We start from the raw sequence: 22,025 nt of genomic DNA, 5'->3' as shown, positions 1-22,025 counted from the left end.
TCACCGTGGGCATGTGCTGCTAACACCGAGACATTCGGAGTTGCACGATGACTGGCCCCAATGTCACGTCAAGAGAGCAAGCGCAAGAAGCCATCAAAAGGGCCACAGACCAGGTGCAAAAGCGCAAAACTTGACCGAGACAGCACACATACACGCTCGCTCGCTGTGCACAAAACTCCGCTCTCCTCCGCAGTCCCACATGCGGGCACGCCTCGACATGGCCAAGCTGCAACCGCTGACCGCCGACCAACACCATCTCTTCAAGTGCATTGAAGCACTGCAGCCTCCATGCTTCGAAGCTGCATCGACAGCGCGCCGACTCGCGTGCACGGCGGACAAGATCGGCCTGCCGTGAGTGCGGAAAAATCCGCACATTTGTAAGATTCTCAACGTTGCGTGATGCGGCTCGGCGCGCACGGATCGGGTGGGGATGCGCGTTGGCAGCTCGCATTCGGGGCCAGCACGCCGCAAGCGAAGGTTGACAAGCATCCTGCATCGGGCCCGTCTGCCCAAAAAAGGCTGACACCACGCGTACGCAAAGCACACGACGTCGAATGCCCCTTGTGGCGGCTTGTTTGTGCAAAGATCCTCCGTGCCTGCGGCGGTAGCGATAGCAATGGCCGCCAATGTCGTGGGATCAGCGTGCGAGTCATGCAAAAGCCTCGGTACCACCACAGGGCGTGCAAACAAAAGCCTGCTGGGCCGTTCCGCCAGCTTGGGAGCCGAAAAGCGTCGGCGACTCGAACAGCGCATCGCGATTCGCTGCGTCCAATCGCAGGTGCTGCAAGCTCAGTTGACCGCAGTAGGCAGTGGCAAGGCCACCCAAGCTGGTTTGTTGGTTTTGCATCGGAATTGTGCCGTTTGATCGTGCAGCGCTGCTGCGTGCTGCTGCTGCCTAGCGCTGCTGCTGGGGCGGGGCGGCAGCGGCTGCACTTTGAGCCATTCCGGGCTCCGGGCGGCGGGCGGAGTGTGTAAGTTGCAGGTCGAGATCGAGACTTCTGTGGACTCTTTCGCAGCAGCAGCAGCAGCAGCTGCATCACCAGCAGCCGTTGTGTTTTTTTCGTGGATTTTTTTGGTCGGAGGCGGCGGACCCCGATGTCTGGAACAGTGCTGAGCTGCTGTCGTTGTGAGAACACGCGCGCGGGCTTGGCGCAAGCGAGCACCAGGGCAGGGTCTCTGTGGTCGCACTTTGACGTCCGGAGAGTGCGTCGAGTGCATCCGCCGCGAGTCGGCTGCGCCTCTCGATCTGGCTTTCCTCCGCCTAGCCTCGCGCGCGCATTTTCCCCTCGCATCGAGCCTCTCGTCCGCACACCCTGCCTGTCGCAAATAATGGGCTCTCACGGCCATACGGGGCCCAAAGCCGTGTCTCGGCTCCTCCGCCCTCTCTCGCATCGCCTGTGCCGCTTCTGAGGGGCCGCATCCAGCAGTAACTTACCGCTCTTTTCGCATGGCCCGCCGCACCCTGCTGCCTGTCTGTGTGCGTGAGGGTGTGTGTTTTTCGCTTCGAGATGGTTGTGCAGATGCGAGCCCGTCCGGCTGGACCGTCTGCTCAGCCCTTTCCTCGCCAGCACCCGCCCGTTTTTTCTTCGAAGAGGCACATGGTGAAGCCAGACCAAGCGATGCGGCGTGGTGAGGCGCGTCATTTGGCGGGCCAGCTGCAGTGGCCGTAGCAAGTACTGTAGCTGGGAGTGCAGGTACGGCGGGAGCGTTGGCCGACGCCGTATTGCCGTTTTCCGCTGATCCCCTGCTCGAGCCCCGACCCCGACCTCGGAGCCACTTTCCTGCGGCGTTCGGCCCTGCCCGCTGCTTTTGCCCTGCCCTGCACCTCGCCCTCGCCCTCGCCCTCGCGCTTTCCTGCTCTGCATCCTCATCGCCGTCGTCTGCTTGCGAAGCCAGTGCCTCGGTCGCGTCGATTGGCGCCACGCTCGATTGGATCTCACGCTGCTCTCTCTCTCTCTCTCTCTCGCTCTCTCTCGCCCTCTCTCCATCCAGCTTTTTCCAACAAGGTTACGGAAGCGCCACCTCGATCCCGGTCCCTTTCGTCGGCTCCATCCGCGCTTACCTGTCCATCACGTTTCCATCATCTTCTCCCTCCTCCTCCTTCGTCTCTTTGACTCCGCCTCTGGCTCGGCTGCCTCTCCCTTGTGCTCGGCTCAAGTCTGGCTAGCCTTCGGTCGGGTCACCCTTGCTCGCCACATCCCTGTCGCAGCGTCGTCTGGATTCATCACGGACCTGCTCCGACCACCGGCTCCCATCGTATCAGCGCAACAAACACGACACTCCGCGTTCACCCGTGCCCATTCACACAGCTCAAAGGAACCGCGCCACCGCCATTGCACACCATCGCTTCGCCCATCTCGGAATCCTCGCCCATCTCGTCCCTGCTCTCAGATCCAGCCACCCGCTTGTCTTCCATCGGCGCTTCTTGGAGCCGCACCGGACGCACATCCGCTCTAGGTTCGCACCACGCCCCTTCGCTTACGCACTGCCGGCTCCGATCCAAGCCGTGAAGCCGGGAGCGCGTCACCTTGACTGCGCCAACTCCACCAACTCGTTCGCTTCCCGCAATTCCTGGCCGGCTCGCCACCCGCTCGTTCAATCCACCAGATGACCCCGGCGTGCCGATGCACTTGCCCCATTACACTTGCAACCTCATCTGACAACAAGCGCATCTCGCCTCTCCCAACCTCGTAGCCGCACGCTCGTCAGCCAGCCTCTCTCTGCGATTCCACCCACCGTTGTGGCAGCAGAGCCGGGCTCCTCCACCCATTAGGCTCCGGCCAGTCCACGTCCACCTACGAGTCCTCGGTCCAAGCGCAATCAGTCTTGCTTCTCTCTCCGCACAGCAGGAAATCTTCAGCCATGACGTCCCCGCCAGAGAGGGTGGTGCTCGCCACGCCGCCGGCGGCCAATCCTTCACAGAGCAACGCAGCGTCCAACGCCACGCCCTCACACACGCGATCCCCCACCGTCAGCAAACCCTTCATCTACCCCATGAAGTCCGCCGTCAGTCTCAAACAGCCTCACCGTGAAGGTGTGGCATCCCAAGAACCCCTGCCCCCATGCTCGCCTGCATCCGTCGGCGGCGCCTCACGGCCCACGTCCGCAGACGGACCCAAGCCATCCACGGACGACATCACCCATGACGGCCGAAATCGACCAGAGGACGTCGACAAGGAAGCCGACGACGCCATGGGCCGCATGAAGGTACCCGGCAACGAGGACAAGGACCTTCGCGACCACTTAGAACAGCTCACCACCACCCGCTTCGAGTACGTCAAGACCGCAGAGGGCCACATGATCCTCACCGGTCGCGGAGGCAAGCTCGCCCGCTGCGAAGACGAGCCCATCCACATCCCCGGCGCCGTACAGTCATTTGGCTGCATGCTAGTCGTTCGCATCTCGCCCGACGGTGACATGCTGGTGCGCCAGGCATCCGAGAACTCCACCCAGATCCTTGGCCTCTCTCCGTCGTACCTCTTCAGTCTGCCCACCTTCCTCGATGTCCTCGACGAAGACCAAGCCGACCTGCTCTGGGACAACATCGATTCGCTCGACCAATCCAGCCAGGACCTCGCCGAGTCCGGTCCCACCGTCTTCCAGCTGCGCGGATACGACATGGCAAGCTACGACGAGCGCATAAAGCAAGGCGCACTGCGCAAATTGTGGTCGACATGGTGTGGTGCACACATCCCAGACCGCCGCAAAGACGGCGAAGGCGAACTCACCGTAATCCTCGAATTCGAGCTGGTCGACGATGCCCAAAATCCCATCTCCACCTTTTCGCCCCCAACAACGCCAGCCTCGGAGCACGACACAGGCGCAGGGCCTGGATTAGGACTTGCCGCCGGCTGGATTCCATCGCAACCCACCTCTGGCTCCGCCTCCGGCGCACAGTCTCCTCCGGGCAGCATCGCCACCGTACGCTCCAACGGCACCAGCAGCTCAGCCACTCTGCGTGACATCGCGCCCCGCGGCCTCGATGGGCTTGCATATACTCCATCGCCAGATGAGCTGCGCGAGTCGACGCTTGCCGTGCACAAACCGCTCAAGGCGCTCTCACGCATGCGTCGCAACGCCGAGGCCAGGCAGAACATGCGCAGCCGCCGGCCCGCCATGCTGCCCAGCACCGCAGCCGGTGATGGAGCCGGAGGCATGGTCGACATGTTTGGAATTCTCAGCCAAGTCAACGACCAGCTCGCCGCCCAAAAGGACCTGAACGAGTTCCTCAAGGTGCTCGTCGGAATCGTGCGCGACATCACCCTCTTCAGCCGTGTCATGATCTACCAGTTCGACGAGGCATGGAACGGCCAGGTCGTCTGCGAGCTCGTCGATTGGAACGACTCGCACGATCTCTACCGGGGCCTCCACTTCCCCGCCACCGACATCCCTGCCCAGGCCCGTGCGTTGTACAAGATCAACAAGGTGCGACTCCTGTACGACCGCGATCAACCAACCTCACGCATGGTCTGCCGCGATCAGGCCGATCTTGACTCTCCAGTCGACATGACACACGCCTTCATCCGTGCCATGTCGCCCATCCACATCAAGTACCTCGCCAACATGGGCGTGCGATCGTCCATGTCCGTCTCCATCACCGCCTTTGGCGAGCTGTGGGGCCTCATCTCGCTGCACAACTACGGTGCGCACGGCAAGCGTGTCTCGTTCCCCATCCGCCAGCTCTTGCGCCTCATCGGCGAGTCCGTCTCCAGCAACATCGAACGTCTAAGCTATACCCGCCGATTATCCGCTCGAAAACTCATCAATACCCTGCCGACCGACAAGAATCCGAGCGGCTACATCATCTCCAACGCCGAGGATCTCCTCACCTTATTCGATGCCGACTACGGTGTGATCGCCGTTGGAAACGAGGCCAAAATCCTCGGTCCGCTCAACGCGAGCCAGGAAGTGCTCGCGGTGACTGAGTATCTGCGACTGAAGAAGTTCCAACACCTCGTCACCTCGCAAGACGTCCGTCGCGACTTTCCAGACATGGTCCTGTCCACCGGCCTGCACGTCATCGCTGGTCTTTTGGTCGTGCCGCTGTCGGGCAGCGGTGTGGACTTTATCGCCTTCTTACGCAAGGCGCAGCTGCGTCACGTCAACTGGGCGGGCAAGCCCTTCAAGGAGGGCAAAGAAGGCGACGCGATCCTCGAGCCACGCAAGTCGTTCAAGGTCTGGTCCGAGACCGTGGAAGGAACGTGTCGCGGATGGAAGGACGAGGAGCTCGAGACGGCCTCGGTGCTCTGCCTCGTTTACGGCAAATTCATCTCGGTCTGGCGTCAGCGCGAGCAGGCGCTGCACTATAACCAGCTCAACCGCCTCTTGCTTTCCAATGCGAGCCACGAGGTGCGCACGCCGCTCAATCACATCATCAACTACCTCGAGCTTGCGCTCGACAGCAAGTTGGACGACGACACTCGTGAGAACCTCAGCAAATCGCACATGGCTTCCAAGAGCCTGCTCTTCGTGATCAACGACCTGCTCGATCTCACCAAGCAGGAGATCGGCAACGAGCTCTTGTTACAGGAACCGTTCGACCTGGCTGCCACGGTGCGCGAGGCCGTCGAGATGCACGAATGGGAGGCCAAGCGTCGCAAGATCGACTTTTCGGTCACCACCGATCCCGAGGTCTGCCTCGTCCTCGGCGACAAGAATCGCGTGCGCCAGGTCGTCACCAACACGGTGACCAACTCGGTCAAGTACACCAACGAGGGCCAGATCACCGTTTCGATGCGCAAGCGCAGCGAAGACGAACGCGATTCTGACCTGCCGCCCGGATGCGACATGGAGGTGGAGCTCATGGTCCGCGACACCGGCGAGGGCATCCCGCAGGAGAAGCTCGAGGTCATCTTCCGCGAATTCGAACAGGTCGAGTCGGTGATTGCGCTGCCTGGCCGTCAGGAGTCTCTCGAGTCGGAAGGCAGCGAAGCAGACAGTCTGGTCCGCACGGACCAGTCCGACGGTGGTCTCGGTCTGGGTCTCGCCATCGTGGCTCGTGTCGTCAAGAATCTGGGCGGCCAGCTGCGTGTGGACTCGGTGGTTGGCGAAGGCACGACTTTCACCTACTTCATCCCGTTCTGTTCCGCCGAGAGCACCACGCCGACTGAGATCCCCCCGGTTGCCATGGCCGGCAGCGGAGGCAGTGGTACAAAACGTGGTAGCGACACCATCTCGATGCGACGCTCCAACTCGATCGACAGCGGCAGTGCCAGCTCGGCAGGCAGAAGCGAGATCGATTCGTTAGTTGAAGCTATTCAGCAACCGTTTCTGCGCGATCAGAACCACATCGAAGACGTCACTCAGCAGCGGAGGGCCGCCGAGGCCCTGTCGTCCGGGCACACCGAGGGGCCTCGAAACGTCTCGGCAGCCACACGTCGACCTCCGATCCTGTCGCACCGGAGCCAGTCATTTGACAGCGGCTCGCATCCCGTCGAGGGCAGCGGTGTACCTGTCCGCTCCGTCAAGATCGACCCCCAAAGGCTCGATCAAAACGACCGGGCGGATCGTAGACCGACCAACTCCGCCTTCTTGTCGAGTGCGACGGCATCCGCACGGCCGGCCAAGGCTCCGACGAGCATTGCCGAATCCTTCAAAGCCGAGGTCGAGCAGCGTGCACGCGGCAACGTGCCGCATCTCTCCGAAGATGCGCTGCCGTCCAGTGCGAGGCATTCGTTCTCGGAAGATCCCATGGTCTCGCCTGGGACGCCAGCCAAACGTGGCTCGATCGACTCGCTCGAGCCCGCGCAGTCGCCCGGCTCCGAGGACCAGCAGAATTCGCCGCACGGAAGCGGCGAGCGAAGAGCGTCGTCCTCCTCGACCGCTGCCAAGCGGAGGATTGCGATGATGCGCGGACTGCACAAGTCTCCCGCCCAGCGTGGCGAGAAGATCGCGCCGCTGCGTGTGCTTGTGGTGGAGGACGATCCGATCAACCGCATGATCCTCAAGAAGCGACTCGGTCTCGACGGGCACACTACTCTGCTGGCGGTCAACGGCGAAGAGGGCGTGCGCCAGTTCGAGAAGGACGCCAAGGAGATCGATGTGATCCTGATGGATCTGCAGATGCCGATCTGCAACGGCCAGGAGGCGTGCATCCGCATCCGCGAGCTGGAGAAGAAGTGGGCTTCCGGTGGCGAGCAGGCGGACCGACCGGCGTCGCAGGTGCTCAACGGGCGCGTGCCCATACTTGCGGTCTCGGCGACTCTGGTGCAGTTGATGCGACAGGAGATGGTCGACATCGGCATGGACGGCTGGCTGCTCAAGCCGATCGACTTTGCGCGTCTGGGCGCGCTGCTCAAAGGACTGCTGCATCCCGAAGACCGCCTGGCCAACCATTGGAAGCAGGGCTACGTCTGGGAGAAGGGCGGCTGGCTTTCGGAGCCGGCGCAGCGCTCCGTGCCGGTGGCTGCCTCCTCGATCTCAGCCGCCGCTGCAGACGCCACGGCCGCCAAGTCGGCCTCCAACAACGGCACCGCGGCAGCAGAAGCTGAATCCAGCGAGGCCTCTACCCCGCCAAGCGCGTAGTCGGATTTCGCAGCGTCGTAGTGGCTTTGAAGCGCTGCGAAGTCGACGCAGTATACCGCATTCGCCATGAATGCCCATGCCCTCTGGAAAGGACCCGCGCCATCGTCTTCATGGATTCTCATTATCATCCCGTCTCCCTCCTCTCATTTTTTCTTATTCCTTTTTTGGATAGCTTTTCTATCGTGTCTCCCTCTCAGTTCTCTTTTTCATCTCTCTCTCTCACTCTCTCGCTCTTCTATCTTTGGGTCTTTTTGGGGTCTTCTGTGAGGGTACAATACACGCTGGTACTCTTCAGCATTGCCAACATCTTGCTTGTCTGCGCTGTGTGGATCGAGTGTGTGCGTGTATCTGCGGCGGATGTCGTTGCAGGTTGGTCCGCTTCTGTGGCGTGCGCGGCGGGTGGTGCGTCAAGGCGAGATGCATTGCGACGGACGCCAAAGCGTAGACACTGAACAGGACGGTCAAAGGTGGTGGGGGAAGGGATCACTTGCAGTTCTTGGCCTGGTCGAGGAGCGTAACCACCTCGACCTTGGTCGTAAGCGGAACAATGTACGCCTGGAAGAGACGCAGAACCTGATCCTCAGTGCCCTCTGGATACTTTTGATCCTGCCTGTAGAGCTTTGTCATGTCTTTGGCCTTTTGCTGAACTCTACCGAGCACGTTGACCTGCTGCTTTTCATCCGTGATCTCCCTTACCAGCTCCTCCTCGCTGACTGGCTCCTTCTTGAGGATGGTGCAGTATGCTTGGGGGTTACTTTCGAATTTGGCGAGGGCAATTTCGTGGCCAATGACGATTCTTGCACTAATCAGCCTAAGCAAGCTTGCCTTGAGCAACACCGTAGCTTCTGCGTCGAGAGTGGGGTCGTTTGGGAGCATGCCAAAGTTGCCGAACAAAAATCCGTCCAGATTCGAAGCGTCTTGGGGTCGTCGACCCACAGGAAAGATTCCCTTTCCCTTGACGGGTTTATCCAACACAGCGTCTTCGGGCAAAACCACCGGGAGGTTCGTCCAAACCGCAGGAGGGAATGGAGCTTGGTTGAACGACTTGCCTCCTTCCTCAAGCCAGTCGGTGATGTTGGGGTTGGGCTGGGCGAATTCGAACCATTTCGGAGCAGCTGTGAGCGACTTGAATATGAATCGGGCCCGTCCGTATTCCATATCGGTGGAAGCGCCGAGGGCGGCTCGAGAGAGGTAGGCATGGATGACGGGCGTTTCGTACCGCTGAAGCTGCAGTCGCAACTCGTCCAACCGCGCTAGAGGGTCAATCTTCGCAGTGGGAGGCTGGTCGATCGCGGCGGCATGCACCAGCACCCCAGCCGAGGCAAAAACCGAGACGAGTGAAAGAATCTTCATCCTTCGAAAGCGCGGGCGCAAGTAGAGAACGGAGTGAGAAAAGTGAGGGGTTGGCGAAAGGTCGCGCGACGATGGCAGTTTAAGTACCCTGTACCCTAAGTTTCCAGATTGGGCGTAGAGTGAGCGATGGTAGTGGGTGGGCCCAGTTGTGGGTGAAGCTCGCATCTAACTCGGACCCGTGCAGTGGGACGGTGGGTCCGCGTGGAGACACCTCATCTGGCTCGGTGGGTCGACATTCCCCTGCGATCCCTGTGCAGATGAAGTGCGTCCAGTGGGACTTGATGGGCGCTTCAGCACGTGATGAACAATGGGTCGACGACGGATCTAGTTTAGCGCGTGGTGCCTGCAAGTGTGGCTACGGATGTCGACGGGCCCCCCTTTGTCCAAGCGGCATCAGATGTCTTTCGTGAAAGCCGGCGGGGGTTGTCGGCGAAACGCGAAGGGCGCGACTCGCGGCGGGTGCGCGAATTTGGCGCCACTTTCTCGGCTGCACCACGGAAAGACGCCGGAATATGCAGATGTCAGAGGCGCGGCCCAAAAAGCGGCTGAATTTGACCTGCATAGCCGCTCATCCCCGGCCTTATCCAGTGCCTCCCGTTTGCCTGCTCACCACCATCTCGCCTGACAAACGCCTCGGACGATGCCCGTGAACGCGGTTGCCGAAAAGTGAGTCTCTCCACCCCACCTCTCATCCCTAAAAGCTAGCTACTGACAAGCGGAGCGGCGGGGTTCAGTGTACTGGGAACGATCGGGACGGTGTTCTGGGCGTTCCAGCTCGTACCGCAGATCATCAAGTCGCATCGGCGCAAGGACACCGACGGCCTCTCTGCATGGCTCCTGCTAATCTGGGTGGCCGGATCCATCCCACAGGGCACATACCTCGTGGTGCAGAACATCAACATCCCGCTCATCGTCCAGCCGCAACTCTTCTCGACGTTCGCCATCATCGCCATGGCGCAGTGCTGGCACTACTCGCACGGGATTGCGCTGCGCAAGTGCATCGCGGCAGGTGTGGTGACGGGTGCAGTAGCAGGTGGACTCGAAACGGCCTTCTACTTCCTATGTAAGCTCGGGGAGAGGAGGGGGACAAGTGCGGCAACCAAGACCATGGGCATTGTGGGGGCTGTGTTGATCGTGCTCGGACTGGTGCCCCAGTACTACGAGATCTGGAGGTACAAGGAGGTCAAGGGGATTAGTCTGTGGTTTTTGGCCATCGACTGTGCAGGTGGAGTGTTCAGTCTGCTCAGCCTCGTGTTCAAGGCCGAATTCGATGGTATTGCTGCCGCAAAGTAAGTCCCAACCGCTCCCTAGAAGGAAAGATAGATAGGCTGATCAGTTGGCTTTGGAGTGCAGTTACATTGGAATTGTCGTGCTGGAACTCGGCATCTTTGCGCTGTACTTTACGCTCAACCCCAGGGCAAAACGTCGACGCCAAGAGCTCCAATCCGAACCCACGACAGAAACCACCGCCACACAGCAGCAAGGCGACGAGGAGACACCCGAATGGTCGCGCCACACGACGCTCGAAAAGCCACCCCAACAGCAGAATCAATAGAGGAATCAAGAGTCACATTGCAATGAGAGGCATCAACCTTCGTAACCCTCCCTGATGAGCCATCGTTCGATGTCCTTGACGAGAGCCTCGTGCGACTTTTTCTCTGCATCCATGAGTGTCGCTTTGCCCTTCTTGCCCTCCTCGGGGCCACTTGCCACAACGAGCGTGTTGAGCTTGGGATGTTTGGTGAACAACTGACCTGCCTGGGCCGCGTCTGCGTCCGAAATGACCACCAGACCCGAGATCGCTGGACGCGCACTAAACGCACCGCCTCCAAAGATCTTGCTCCAAAACCCGCCTGCCGCCTGTCCCGGTTGGATGTACCTGCTAACCGCCTGTGCCGCCTCATCCTTGTCGCCCGAGTGGTGTACAAACAGCACCGGCTGACGCTGAAGATTGCTCAGCCTGATTTGGTGGTGCAGTTCATCGGCCAAATCGCCTCCCGTCTCGGGAAGGGCGAGGTTCATCTGGATGCAGTCGTATCCGGCTTCGCGGAAATATCCGATCCAGGAAAGCCACTTTTGCTGCTCGCCCGATCCACCCGCCAGACTGGACATCAAGCTCTTGACCATCCCGGTGCGGGTGGCTTGCGAAGTGACAAAGACAAGTGTAACCGTCTGCCTGCGTGGGGCGGACGGTGAGGCGGGCCGAACGAGCGTCGAGGATCCCTTGACGGGTGCCTCGGACTCGGCCGGAGAGTGGATGGAAAACGCACGCTGCTCGGGCGTGGTGCCGAGATAGAACCAGCCGCCACCAGCCACCAGCCCGCCACCGAGCGTCTTGAGCGGCCATGCGCGTCGAGCTGCAGGACCGGCAGGAGGTGTGGGACGCGTGTGCATCGACCGCACCAACCCGGCCTGGATGGGCAACGCCGGCGCGGCGCGCAGCGTACGTGCTGCAAGCTGGCCACCGCGCAACAGCGGCTGCGTGGAAAGGAGCGAGAATGACATGGCGATTCGAACCTGAAGCGAGCACGGTATTGCTGGGATGGACGCTGCGGTGGTGGTGGCAGGGACGAAGGTGAATGCCGAGCCATCCGGTGCATCTGTCGTGCATCGAAAATGACGCTGGGCGGGTGCACCGTGCATGCATCGCTGCAACCGCACACTGCTCCGGTGCCTCAGCTGGAATCCGGCTTCGAATGTGGAGTAAGCGCAAGGAATTCGACAGTAGCGAAGGCGGTCATGATAGCAACTTGGAGCTAGTGTCAACAGCGAGCTTCTTTAGCTCAGTTGGTACGAGCGTCCGACTGAAGAATTCAGTTTCACCAGTCGCCACTGCCTGCAGTGGACATACGGTATCGGGAGGTCACCTGTTCGACCCAGGTAAGGAGCATACGTTTTTTGTTGCCTTTTTTGAGGCTATTTCTCCCTAATTTTTGGGCCCAATTTGGCAGGGCGGTCGAAATCGACGCGTCGGTGCGGCGGTGGGACGGCTATCAAATTGCGTGTTTCATGCAGCGCGGATGCAGCGCGTGGACAGTGGTGTTGTGATCTTTTTGGGATTTGTTTGGCAGGTGCACTCTCTCCACATGTCATCCGCCTCATCCATCGCATCCACAATCACCACCACCACCAACTGCGCCATCGACAGGACGCGGATCAAGCCAGGCGGGCACGCTTGCGCACCCACACTCGCTCCTTGAACCATGGTGTTCATCGTAAAGATACCCGGTCGCTCGCGCGCAAACACCCCGGAGCCCGCAACCGCAACCGCAACCGCCTCCACCCCGTCCGACCAGCAGCCGTCCGCACCGCCGCTCGCGGACATCGCCATGGACACTCCGCCTCGAGCAGCTCCTCCTATGTCCATCCCTGTGCAGCCGACGCAAGATGTGACGGCTGCGTCATTAGCGTCTTCAAGCGCGCAAGTGGCAGCACAGCCATCAGCCGCGGCCTCGGTCGCTTCGGGGGCTCCTAGCGCTGCACAGCTCGACATCCTCCTCGCACCTGCCGTGCTCAATCACAGATACGTGCGCGGTGTCGACAAGAGCCTCATTGTAGAGCGTCCAGAGCGTATCCGCGCCGTCCTACTCGGCATCGCAACTGCTATCGGCAAGTCCACCACCGACGACCACCCCGCTATACCCTCGCTACCCTCCACATACCCCGCCGCCGCACCCGGCCCGGCAGTCTCGGACGATGACGATCTCGTCGCACGCCTCGGATCGCTCTCGATGCAGGCCAAACCGGACAACCCGCAGCAGCACCCACCTCCCAGATTTCGGGTCCTCCATTCGACGGCGTCGGTACCCCTCAATCCGCCCCACCCGGCAGTGGCGTACACCCATGCCCACGCAGACGAGCTCGTCGCCGTCCTCGAGTCCGCCTACGACCTCGCGAAACAGCGACGCAGAGACGCTCACACCGCTCAGGTCAAGCACGAAGCACGCGAGGACACGCCAACGCCCGCACAGCCGCAGCCAGAACAAACCACCTCCATGGCCGCACCCCAGCAGACGTCACACGCTGCCTACCTCGAGCGTCTCTGCAGCCGAGCTCCCAACCACCCGCCAGTGTCACAAGTCAAGCATCAACACTCTTCGCCCACGAAGCATCCGCCCGAAGATAGCGAGGCGTACACATCGAGCGACGGTGAAGGCGACGAGGCCATGCATGCGTCCGAAGTGCCCGAACATCTGCCCCAGGGCGACCTCTACCTCGCCGGCCCCTCGCAACCCGATTCCAGCGACGGCGGATCGGCGCAAGCCATCCAGCACGCCATGGGTGCCTGCTGTGAGGCCGTCGACCGCGTAGTTGCCGCCGCCACCGCTTCCACCACCACGACTCCGCTGCGCGAGATTCGGCACGACCAGGCACTGCCGCACACGACCTCAGACGCGCATCCAGCACCAGTACCAGCACCCGCTGCCAAGCGCGCATTTGTCCTTTCGCGTCCGCCGGGCCACCACTGCTCCGGCTCGACACCGCAGGGCTTCTGCTGGGTGAACAATGCGGTGGTCGCGTCGGCGCACGCCTACCTCACGCACGGTATCGACCGCGTCGTAGTATTCGATATTGACCTGCACCACGGCAACGGCACGCAGAATCTGGCGTGGCGCATCAACGCCGATGCGAACAAGCGCGACGACGAGCGTGCGGAGCGCATTGCCAGTCTGCGCGCAGCGGCTCTCGAGCGCGCGCGGCAGGCGCTCGGCACCGGCACGGGGCGCGCACATGCCAGCCGCGTGGCCAAAGTTGCGCTGTCCGAGCAGGACGAGGTGGAAATTAGAAAGCAGGCGGGTCCGAGGGCGATGCGGATATTCTACAGCTCGCTGCACGACATCGAGTCGTTTCCCTGCGAGGACGGCGATGCGAGCATGATCAAGGACGCAAGCACGTGTGTCGAGGGCGCACACGGACAGTGGATCTGGAACGGTAAGTCCATCACGAAGCTGCACCCACGATTAACGCAATGGTAAAAGGGCCGAAGAACAGCCGTGCCCCCAACCGGGCACGTGCGGTCTCGTGGCGAATATAACAGTCACTCGAACGCGTCCACTGTTGGTGGGCAGCGGATGAGTGACATGAGGTGCCATCTCTCGCATTGCAGCTCTCAAAAGCAACGATGCTGACACGATTCTTTTGGTGTTCGACAGTTCATTTGGACCACTACCGCAGCGAAGCCGAATTCAAGCGGCTGTACACAGACAAGTACGCGATCCTGTTCAACAAAGCCACCCGGTTCCTGCAAGCTACATCGGCCACGCCTCAGTCTACACTCGTGTTGATCTCGGCAGGTTTCGACGCGTGCGCATACGAGTATCCGGGCATGCAGCGACACGGCAAGCACGTGCCACCTTCGTTCTACCACACGTTTGCACGCGATGCGGTTCGGTTCGCCGACACTTACGCGCACGGCAAGCTGATTTCGGTCCTCGAGGGCGGTTACAGCGACCGTGCGCTGTGCTCGGCCGCCCTTGCGCACGTAACCGGTCTATCTGCCGAAGGGACAGCAGATCCCGAGGTAGAGGCGGAGTTTTGGAAGCTCGATAATCTGGTGGCGGTGGAGAAGGTGGCGAAAAAGATGGCTGCACATGCTGCAGCAGCGGGTGGGGGTGGGGTGGGGGTGAATCTCACGCCCAAGAGGAGGCAGGCGGAATTGGTGCCTTGGCTGGCACGCACCTCGCGCGCCTTTGCCGCGTTCGAACAGGCGTGTGGCAAGCTCAACGTCGTTCCGCTGACGGCTACGGGCAGGGCGAGTACGGTGCCTAGTGCGGTGAATAGTCCGGGTGTCGTGGCGGGTAGGACTCTGCGCGATCGTGGCGCACTCAAGACGCGTGGGGATGCCACGCCGCAGTCGAAAAAGAGCCCGAACAAGTCGCCCACCAAGCCTCGCGTGGCCGCCTCGCATGCAGAAGTTACGCCGGTCAAGATCGAAGGCACTGCGATGGATCTGGATACTTCGACACCAACCAAGCCCCGCGCAGCACAGGACAGTAGCCCTGCTGAGACTACCGCGACGGTGGGTGGGTTGACACCGACCAAGCCTGCGCCGATCATTACTGGGGCTGAGGGAGTGGCGCGCGCGGGCGCGGTGGACATCTCCTCGTTCCTAGCCACATCGTCGACGCCGCAATCGCCCGTGCTCTCGGCTGCGCCCGTAACGCTCGTCGACGCCCTGTCGCCCACACACATCCACGACGCCAACTCGACGCACTCGATCATCCCGCTCGACTACCTCGACCAGGACGCTCCCGGATCGCCCGATCCCACCCTAGACACCGTCGACTATTTCCCCCCACAAATTCACCCCCAACCAGACTGGACATAGACACGCAGCGTGGTAATGGCATTGCGCGCTTTTTCTACTTGTGGTTCTTCTTCATGCGACGCTTTTTCTCCGCCTTGGGCATCTTGGTCTTGCGCTTCTCGCGCGTCGCTGCCTTGGTCTGTTTCTTGGCCTCCTTCTTGGCCGCACGCGCATCTTCCTTGCTCAGCTTGGCATCCTTGGGATGCACCGCCTCGGCGCTCGAATCATCATCATCCGAATCGTCATCCGAATCCTCCTCGTCGTCATTTTCATCATCGTCGTCAGAAGAATCTTGAGAGGCGGTTGTGGGGAGGAGGTTTTCGAGCGGCGCTTTGGGTTTCTGCTGCGTGGGAGCTTTTTGCACCTGGATTTCGTGCTCCGGGTCGTCGACCTCGTGCAGCGAGAAGGGGATGTAGGTGGCTTTGAACACTTCGTCGTCCGCAGCGGTGTTTTGCGCAGGGTCGGGCAAAGCGGGTTCGAGCGAGAGCTGGTGCATCAGCTCTTCGAGTGCATGCATGAGTTCGGCTTCGCTTTCACCGGCAAGCTGCACAGGCGCAGGCGCGGGTGCACCGTGCAGACCAGTATACCACGCTCCACCACCCGTCACCCTGTTGCCCACCACCGCACCGCTCTCCGATGCAGCCTCGGCATTTCGCTTGAGCTGCGCATCGTGCGCCGCATTGGGATTGGGCTTGTCGTCGTCGAAATCAGCCTCCTGCTTCTCGAGTCCCGCGCGGCCACCTTTCCTTGCCCCAACTCCTTCCCTTGCCGCGGGCTCGCTCGTGACAAAGTCAAACGTGCGGCGCAGACCGAGCGTGTGCACGCCGCGGCGCGCAAAGTACTCGTCCACATGCGTGATATCGGCGCGGAGGAAATCGAATGCGCGCGGATGGTCGTGTTCGACCGACTGCGACACATCGATGATCCACAGATGCCGCTCGTGGTAGAGGATGTTGTACTCGCTCAAGTCGGCGTGCACGAGCCTGCACTCGTGATACATGATGCGCATGCTCGCCAGCAGCTCCCTGTACAGCCGCTGCCACGTTGCTGCGTCCGAGCCGATCATCTCGTCGGCGTCCTTAAGGCGCGGACTTGCCCAGCCGTCCGAGTCGCCGAGGAACTGCATGACCAGCACGTGGTCGCGCAGTTCGACGGGGATGGGCGCGCGCAGACCGGCGGCGACCATGCGCTTGAGGTTGCGCGCCTCCTTCTCGGCCCACAGCCGCACCATCTTGCGCGGGTTGTGCTTTGCGTAGCCGTGGCGGAAGCGGAACTCGCCGCTGACGTACCGGTCGCGGTCCTTGAACACCAGGATGCTCGTCTTGTAGATCTTGAGCGCCAGGCTGCCCTTTGCCGACGCATCATCGGCGTTGGCGGTGGTGGCGTGGTAGACGTTGGCCTCCTTGCCAGTGCTGACGCAGCCGTTGACGGACTCGAGCAGGCCACGGTTGACCATCTTGTAGAGGATGACCATGGTGCGTGGATCGAGCACGCCCTCTACGGTGGCGCGGTCCGCCTTGTCCTTGATGCGCACCACGTCGCGGCCGCCGAGCGCCTTGCGCGGCACGGTGGAGTTGACGCCACCGCCGATGGCCGACGAGGGGTCGTACATGTCGTCGACGCGCACGCGCGAGGCAAACTTGGAGAGCGACTCCATCTGTGACGCCGTCCTGGTCTGTCCCGTCGAGGGGCCTGCTGCAGCGGCTGCGCCGAGCGCCGAGGTGGTCTTTGAGGAGGATGCAGTGCTAGACGCAGCGGGTGGCGGACGACGACGACGGTTCATGGCGGGAAGCGGTGTGGCGGCTGTGGTCGTTTTTGACTGTGACGAGGAGGACGAAGACGACGAAGCTGCATTGTTGATGGCCGAGGCGAGTTGACGCGAGCGATTGAACTGCTTGGTAAAGTCGCCTCGGGCGAGCTCCCAGTCGGCATCCTCGACGGCACCATATGCGTTCATGTCGTCCTCGTCGTAGTCGTCATCCTCCCCCTCCTCCGGAACGGCATCGTAGTTTTCACTGTTTTCGTAGTCATCTTCCGAGTCTTCCGCATCGGAAGAAGCGCGCAGGATGTCAGAGATCTCGAGGCGGCGTTGCTTTTGGGAGAGCGCGGAATCCGAATCCTGCACCAGCTGCAAGTGGCGCTGCTGTTCTTGTTCGGTGTGCTGCTGCGACTCGTGATCGAGCGATCCCTGGTCGGGTGCGTCGTCGAACTGTCCCGCCTCCATTGCTGGCAGGATGCGATGAAGGTGCGGAGGTGTTGGTCGATGGTGTGCGAGAAGAGAGCAGCGAGTAGCAGCTGGTGAGGTCCCCCAACTTTTTTTCTTCCCTCAAGATTTCTGGCTTGTGGACCCTGCGGGTGGTGCGAATGCCCGAATCCCGTTGAAAATTTGGAGCTTCTTGCAAAGTGTCGAAAGATAGGCCTAACATTTGCAAAAGTCGAAAATCGAGTCCCGCACGGGGCAGCCACAGTGCAGGAGACAAATGAGCTCTCTTCCCGCTCGCGTCAAGACGGAGAGCAACACTTTCAGGGAGACGCCGCAAAAATAGAAGGCCAGACGCAGTCCCACAGTGAGTGCTACTGTGGTGCTGTGGTGCTGTGGTGCTGTGGTGCTGTGGTGCTGTGGTGCTGTGGTGCTGTGCACGAGGTGCGTGCGCAGCCCCTCTTTTCCAGCTTTGATTGCAGCTCTGAACCGCAGGCTCCACTGCCGAGCGAGGCCAAAGAAAGCAACAGGCTCGTGCTGCGCTCGGTCCCGCCGCAACGCACTGCACTGCACACTGCACTGGGTCTCTCGACTCCGACGCCAGCGCCTCTCCGCCTGCTGTGCCCTTTCTGCATTTGGCAACCCGGCGCTGTCCAAGGCTGTGCGTTTCACTTCGACCTTTGTGTGCTTTCCTCTCCACCGTCGCACCTTCAGCATCGGATCCTGTCACGCATTTCTGTCGACGACCACTTTCCCACGTCCGTGGCTATCGTTTCGGATCAGCCGGCTAGAGGTATCGCTCCGAACGCATCGGCTCACCCGAACCACCCACAGCGAGCGTCGAGACCAGCATGAGCTCGCCCTCTGCTCTCACGGTGGTGTATCCGCCTTCATTCCAGAACTCGTTCTGGTCCTATCCATCCTACCGACCGGGCGCTCAGAGCCTGTATGCCAAGCTGCAGGCAGGTCTGGACGAGAACGAGTCGATCCTCGCCTTTGTCGCCCATCGCGCAGAGCTCGAGTACAATCACGCAGAAGCGCTCGCCACGCCGCCACCAGCCCCATCCTTCCCTGCGCCTCTCTTCCGACAGGCTGCCGGCATCCTCCACGAGGTGCTGCCCATCGATAATGCTGGCGGCTCAGCTGCTCCGCGCGGCTTTGCCGCCAACTCGTCGGCCACCTCTCGCGCCTTCCGCATGATCCAGGCCGAAACCGACACGGCACACGCCAACGCGCACGGAAAAGTGGCACGTCACCTCGAAAAGTCGATCCTCGAGCCGTTCGGAAGGTGGGCCGCCGATCACCGCACGCGCGTCACCCAGAGCTGGGAGCATGTCGACGCCACCCTCGCCCGCTTCGAGCGACAGAAGAGCGAGGTGGACAAGCTCAAACACAGCTACGAGAACAAGTGCCGCGCCGCCGACGAGGCCGAGGACGATGCGCGCTTTGCTCCCATCGATGAGGCCGAGCTGCCCTCGCCGCCTCCCTCCCACGCCTCGGACTCGACGCTCCGCCCGCCAGCCGCCGCTGCCGCCCACTCCCAGCGTAGAAGCGTGTCCGGAGACAGCACCAAGTCCATCGACTCGCATACCGACGACACCAACGACCCAGACAGGCTCAAGCGCCGCGAAACGCTCCGAAAGCAGTTTGGATTCACCCAGCGCGCCACCTCGGCCACGCATTCGCCGCCTGCCCATGCCGCGCTCGACGGCGTCAAGCTGCCTCCGCTCCCCACCGAGACAGAGGGAGAGGCCATGGATGCCAGCGCTGCCAGCGCTGCCTCTCTGGCGCCTCCAGCAGCCCACGCAACGAGCCTCAAACGATCCGGCACCATCTCGGCCCTCGTCAGCTCGGCCGTCGACAAGATGCCCGCTCCGCTCAAGGCAGCTGTCGGCGGCGTCGTCTCGGCCGAACCTCGCCACGCCAGGCTCCGCCGCGACGCCGACAACGCCGAAAAGGTCTACGAGGAGGCCGTCAGAAACCTCGACCGAACGCGTTGCCAGCTCGAGGAGGTCCTCTTTGAGCACTACGGCCTCACCCAGCGCTGGGAGGCCGACCGCATCCGTGCTGTGCATTCCGTGCTCGCCTCCTACAACCATGCTGTCGCGGCCGAAATCCCCATCCTGCAGCAGTCCTCGGCTCGTTCTTTCCAGTCCTCCCAAGGCCTCGACCCCTCGCTCGAGCTGCGCGCCCTGATCAGGCAGGCGAGGACAGGCCCCTTCCGCCCGGCCATCGAGCGCTTCCAGCCCTACTACCACGACGAGACCTCGCTCGGTCGCAAGGTGGGTCCCCACGGCGTCGCGCATGCATGGCTCGTCAAGAACGGCGGCTTCGGTCTCGACCTCTCGCTCGTCGAGCGTCTCGAGTATCTCGAACGCCTCGAGCACCAGCCTTCCGCTCCCGAGAGTGACAACTCCACTCAGCTCGCCACGGTCCCGCCTGTCCTCGCTGCGCTGCTCGCCGCTTTGGACCGCGCATATGCCGACGAGGAGCGCTGGACCTTTCTCGCAAAGGCCTTTGCCGCGGCCAACGCGCCCGCGCCCGCAGACCAAAAGTCGGAAAACCAAAGCGCCGAAGACAAGGCCGCCGACGAACCGGACGCCAAGCTCATCGGCCAGGAAAAACGCAAGATCTGGATCCTCGAGGTGCCTCTGCCCATCACGCATCGTCTGCGCGATGCGCTCATTGCACACCTCAGCCCGTCTCTCGCCGATCTGATCTACGGCGGCACCAACGGCACAAAGGCAGCCGATGCCGTCGAGTCTCCGGCGAACCTCATCCCAGAGAAGCTTCTCGACTCGTACGATGCGCCCGTGCTGGCGGCGTGCATCAAGCTCTGGCTCCTCGAGCTCGAGCACAGCCTCATCACCGAGGAGCTGTGGGACCAGATCGACGCCATCTATCGAGCAGCTGCGGGTCAGGAGCACGAAGCGCTTGCTGCCGCCACGCCCGTCGTCGGCAGCTCCGAGGAGGCTCCTGCTGCGGCCAAGGACGGCGAGCCTGCTGCAACGCCCAAGGCCTCGGCCATCAAGCGGCCCGAGGTGGACGAGGCGACCAAGGCCAAGATCCGTGCCGGCGTGCTCGAGGATCTGCGTGTGGTGCTCAACAAGCTGCCACGCATCCATCTCGCATGTCTCGACGCGCTCTTTTCGCACCTGCACCGTCTCGTCGCCTCGACCCACGCGGCGGAAGCGGACGCAGTGTATGCAAACAAGCTCGGGCTGGCGCTTGGCCGCGCACTGGTGCGGCCCAGGCACGAATCGGCGTACACGCTCTCGTCCCAGATCGGCACGCTGGTCGTGTACGACCTGCTGCACCACTACGACGACATCCTGCCGGAGCTCGTCGAGAAGAAGCGCACCGAGGCGGCGGCGGCGGCTGCGGCTGCAGCGAGCCCCAACGCCAAGGGTGCGCCGGCAGACGGGCAGCGACGCATGCCGATCCGCAAGCGCACCAAGCCCATCGACCAGCGCATCTCGCGCTCGTCGATCGGCAGCGATCTGCAGCAGGGCGCGCGCAAGCTCATGCAGCAGATGGACGAGCGCGAGCGTAGCAAGGTCGAGCCGACGCCCATCGTCACCTCGAGCGATGCAGTCACTGCCGAGGCCAAGCGCGACGACGACATTGCGGCACCTACGCCGCTCGCCGAACGCGTGCTCGGCGCGTCGGCTGCGGCCAACGAGCCTGCAAAGGAGGCCGAGACCGTGTCGGTGGTCGACGACTCGGCCGAGCAGCACAAGGAGCAGCAGAGCGAGGAAGCTGCCCAGGCGCAGTCGGCCGCCGCTGCTGCCGCAGGCGCCGCCGACGAGCGTCCGCTGTCCAACGTGGCGCGCCTCTCGCGCCAGTTCAACTCGGCCTCGTCCACGGGCTCGGCGGGCTCCAAGCGCTCGAGCCTGGGTGGTGCCGGCCCGCGTGGACCGCGCGCGCCGTCGTCGCGCACCCCCTCGACCGGCGTCAGCGACCCCGCCGACGCGGATCCCAAGTAAGTCGTCCCCGCACGCGGCCATTGAGACTCTTAGGGAAGATACACTGACGCTGCGGCATTTGCGTTTGTGGCGATAGGAGGCAGTCGTGGGCACGCACCTCGCGTCCGTCCGATTCGCTGCTCGAGGACGACTGAGCCGCGGGGCGCGCGTGATTCAAGCCTAGCAACGCGGAGTGTGACGGCCTAGCTGGCATCGGTACGTGCCGCGCAATGATGACTGGGTTTCTTAGTTTGACAGTGACAGGGGTGCGCGAAGTTTGTATGCACCCAAACTGCAGGTTGCTTGTGGTGGCGTGGTGCGAAGGGGGTTGCGGGGTTGGTGCAATCTTGTATCGCAGCTGGGAGGTTGTGTGAAGTTGGCAATGCAGGTCGACGGAATGAGTTTTGCTGATGCTGCGATTCTAAAGTGGTGCTGGCACGGCGAGGTGGTTGCAGGGGGGGTGATGGTACTACACAAAGCTGTTGTGCATGGGCTGGCGTTGTGCTCTCAAAGACACTGCTGGTGACATTGGTGCATTGCTGGTAATGTCGTCGAGGCGAGTCAAGCTGCTGTTCAAATCTGCCCTCGTTACAAACGAGTAAATGTTTCTGTAGGTCTGCCCAGCGAGGCTGCTGGTTGACAGCAATGGATGGGGGGGATGCTCTTGATGTTGCGG

At 62.0% G+C, this 22,025-nt stretch overlaps 7 protein-coding genes and 1 non-coding gene across 8 annotated transcripts; 5 read left to right on the top strand and 3 right to left on the bottom strand.

Annotated features, from left to right (window-relative positions):
- Nucleotides 1-199: 199 nt before the first annotated feature.
- Nucleotides 200-7,524, top strand: PAN0_015d5140 (phytochrome-like protein; the record flags this gene model as incomplete). Its single annotated transcript, XM_014799450.1, has 6 exons — nt 200-351; nt 586-830; nt 900-971; nt 1,662-2,157; nt 2,210-2,457; nt 2,774-7,524. 6 exons carry the CDS (start codon nt 200-202, stop codon nt 7,522-7,524), a joined length of 5,964 nt encoding a protein of 1,987 aa, XP_014654936.1.
- A 483-nt stretch (nt 7,525-8,007) lies between these two features.
- Nucleotides 8,008-8,877, bottom strand: PAN0_015c5139 (uncharacterized protein; the record flags this gene model as incomplete). The annotated part of the gene is made up of 1 exon (XM_014799449.1): nt 8,008-8,877. One exon carries the CDS (start codon nt 8,875-8,877, stop codon nt 8,008-8,010), a length of 870 nt encoding a protein of 289 aa, XP_014654935.1.
- Nucleotides 8,878-9,517: 640 nt separating this feature from the next.
- On the top strand, nt 9,518-10,432 carry PAN0_015d5138 (pq loop repeat protein; the record flags this gene model as incomplete). Its single annotated transcript, XM_014799448.1, has 3 exons — nt 9,518-9,543; nt 9,594-10,166; nt 10,231-10,432. 3 exons carry the CDS (start codon nt 9,518-9,520, stop codon nt 10,430-10,432), a joined length of 801 nt encoding a protein of 266 aa, XP_014654934.1.
- A 32-nt stretch (nt 10,433-10,464) lies between these two features.
- On the bottom strand, nt 10,465-11,520 carry PAN0_015c5137 (uncharacterized protein; the record flags this gene model as incomplete). Its single annotated transcript, XM_014799447.1, has 1 exon — nt 10,465-11,520. The coding sequence occupies one exon, from the start codon at nt 11,518-11,520 to the stop codon at nt 10,465-10,467; it is 1,056 nt and encodes a 351-aa protein (XP_014654933.1).
- A 129-nt stretch (nt 11,521-11,649) lies between these two features.
- PAN0_t015d0005 lies at nt 11,650-11,767 on the top strand. The gene is made up of 2 exons: nt 11,650-11,687; nt 11,732-11,767. It is a non-coding gene; the product is annotated as a tRNA-Phe (tRNA).
- Nucleotides 11,768-12,080: 313 nt separating this feature from the next.
- On the top strand, nt 12,081-15,205 carry PAN0_015d5136 (arginase/deacetylase; the record flags this gene model as incomplete). The annotated part of the gene is made up of 2 exons (XM_014799446.1): nt 12,081-13,809; nt 14,031-15,205. The coding sequence occupies 2 exons, from the start codon at nt 12,081-12,083 to the stop codon at nt 15,203-15,205; spliced, it is 2,904 nt and encodes a 967-aa protein (XP_014654932.1).
- Nucleotides 15,206-15,239: 34 nt separating this feature from the next.
- PAN0_015c5135 (RIO1-domain-containing protein) lies at nt 15,240-17,408 on the bottom strand (the record flags this gene model as incomplete). Its single annotated transcript, XM_014799445.1, has 1 exon — nt 15,240-17,408. One exon carries the CDS (start codon nt 17,406-17,408, stop codon nt 15,240-15,242), a length of 2,169 nt encoding a protein of 722 aa, XP_014654931.1.
- Nucleotides 17,409-18,235: 827 nt separating this feature from the next.
- On the top strand, nt 18,236-21,504 carry PAN0_015d5134 (uncharacterized protein; the record flags this gene model as incomplete). The annotated part of the gene is made up of 2 exons (XM_014799444.1): nt 18,236-21,366; nt 21,447-21,504. The coding sequence occupies 2 exons, from the start codon at nt 18,236-18,238 to the stop codon at nt 21,502-21,504; spliced, it is 3,189 nt and encodes a 1,062-aa protein (XP_014654930.1).
- Nucleotides 21,505-22,025: the final 521 nt, after the last annotated feature.

This window comes from Moesziomyces antarcticus (assembly GCF_000747765.1).
Source record: "Moesziomyces antarcticus DNA, scaffold: scaffold_v10015, strain JCM 10317, whole genome shotgun sequence".
NCBI lineage: Eukaryota > Fungi > Basidiomycota > Ustilaginomycetes > Ustilaginales > Ustilaginaceae > Moesziomyces > Moesziomyces antarcticus.
The sequence above is the reverse complement of the archived record's forward strand: the minus strand, read 5'-3'. Positions and strand labels throughout refer to the sequence as shown.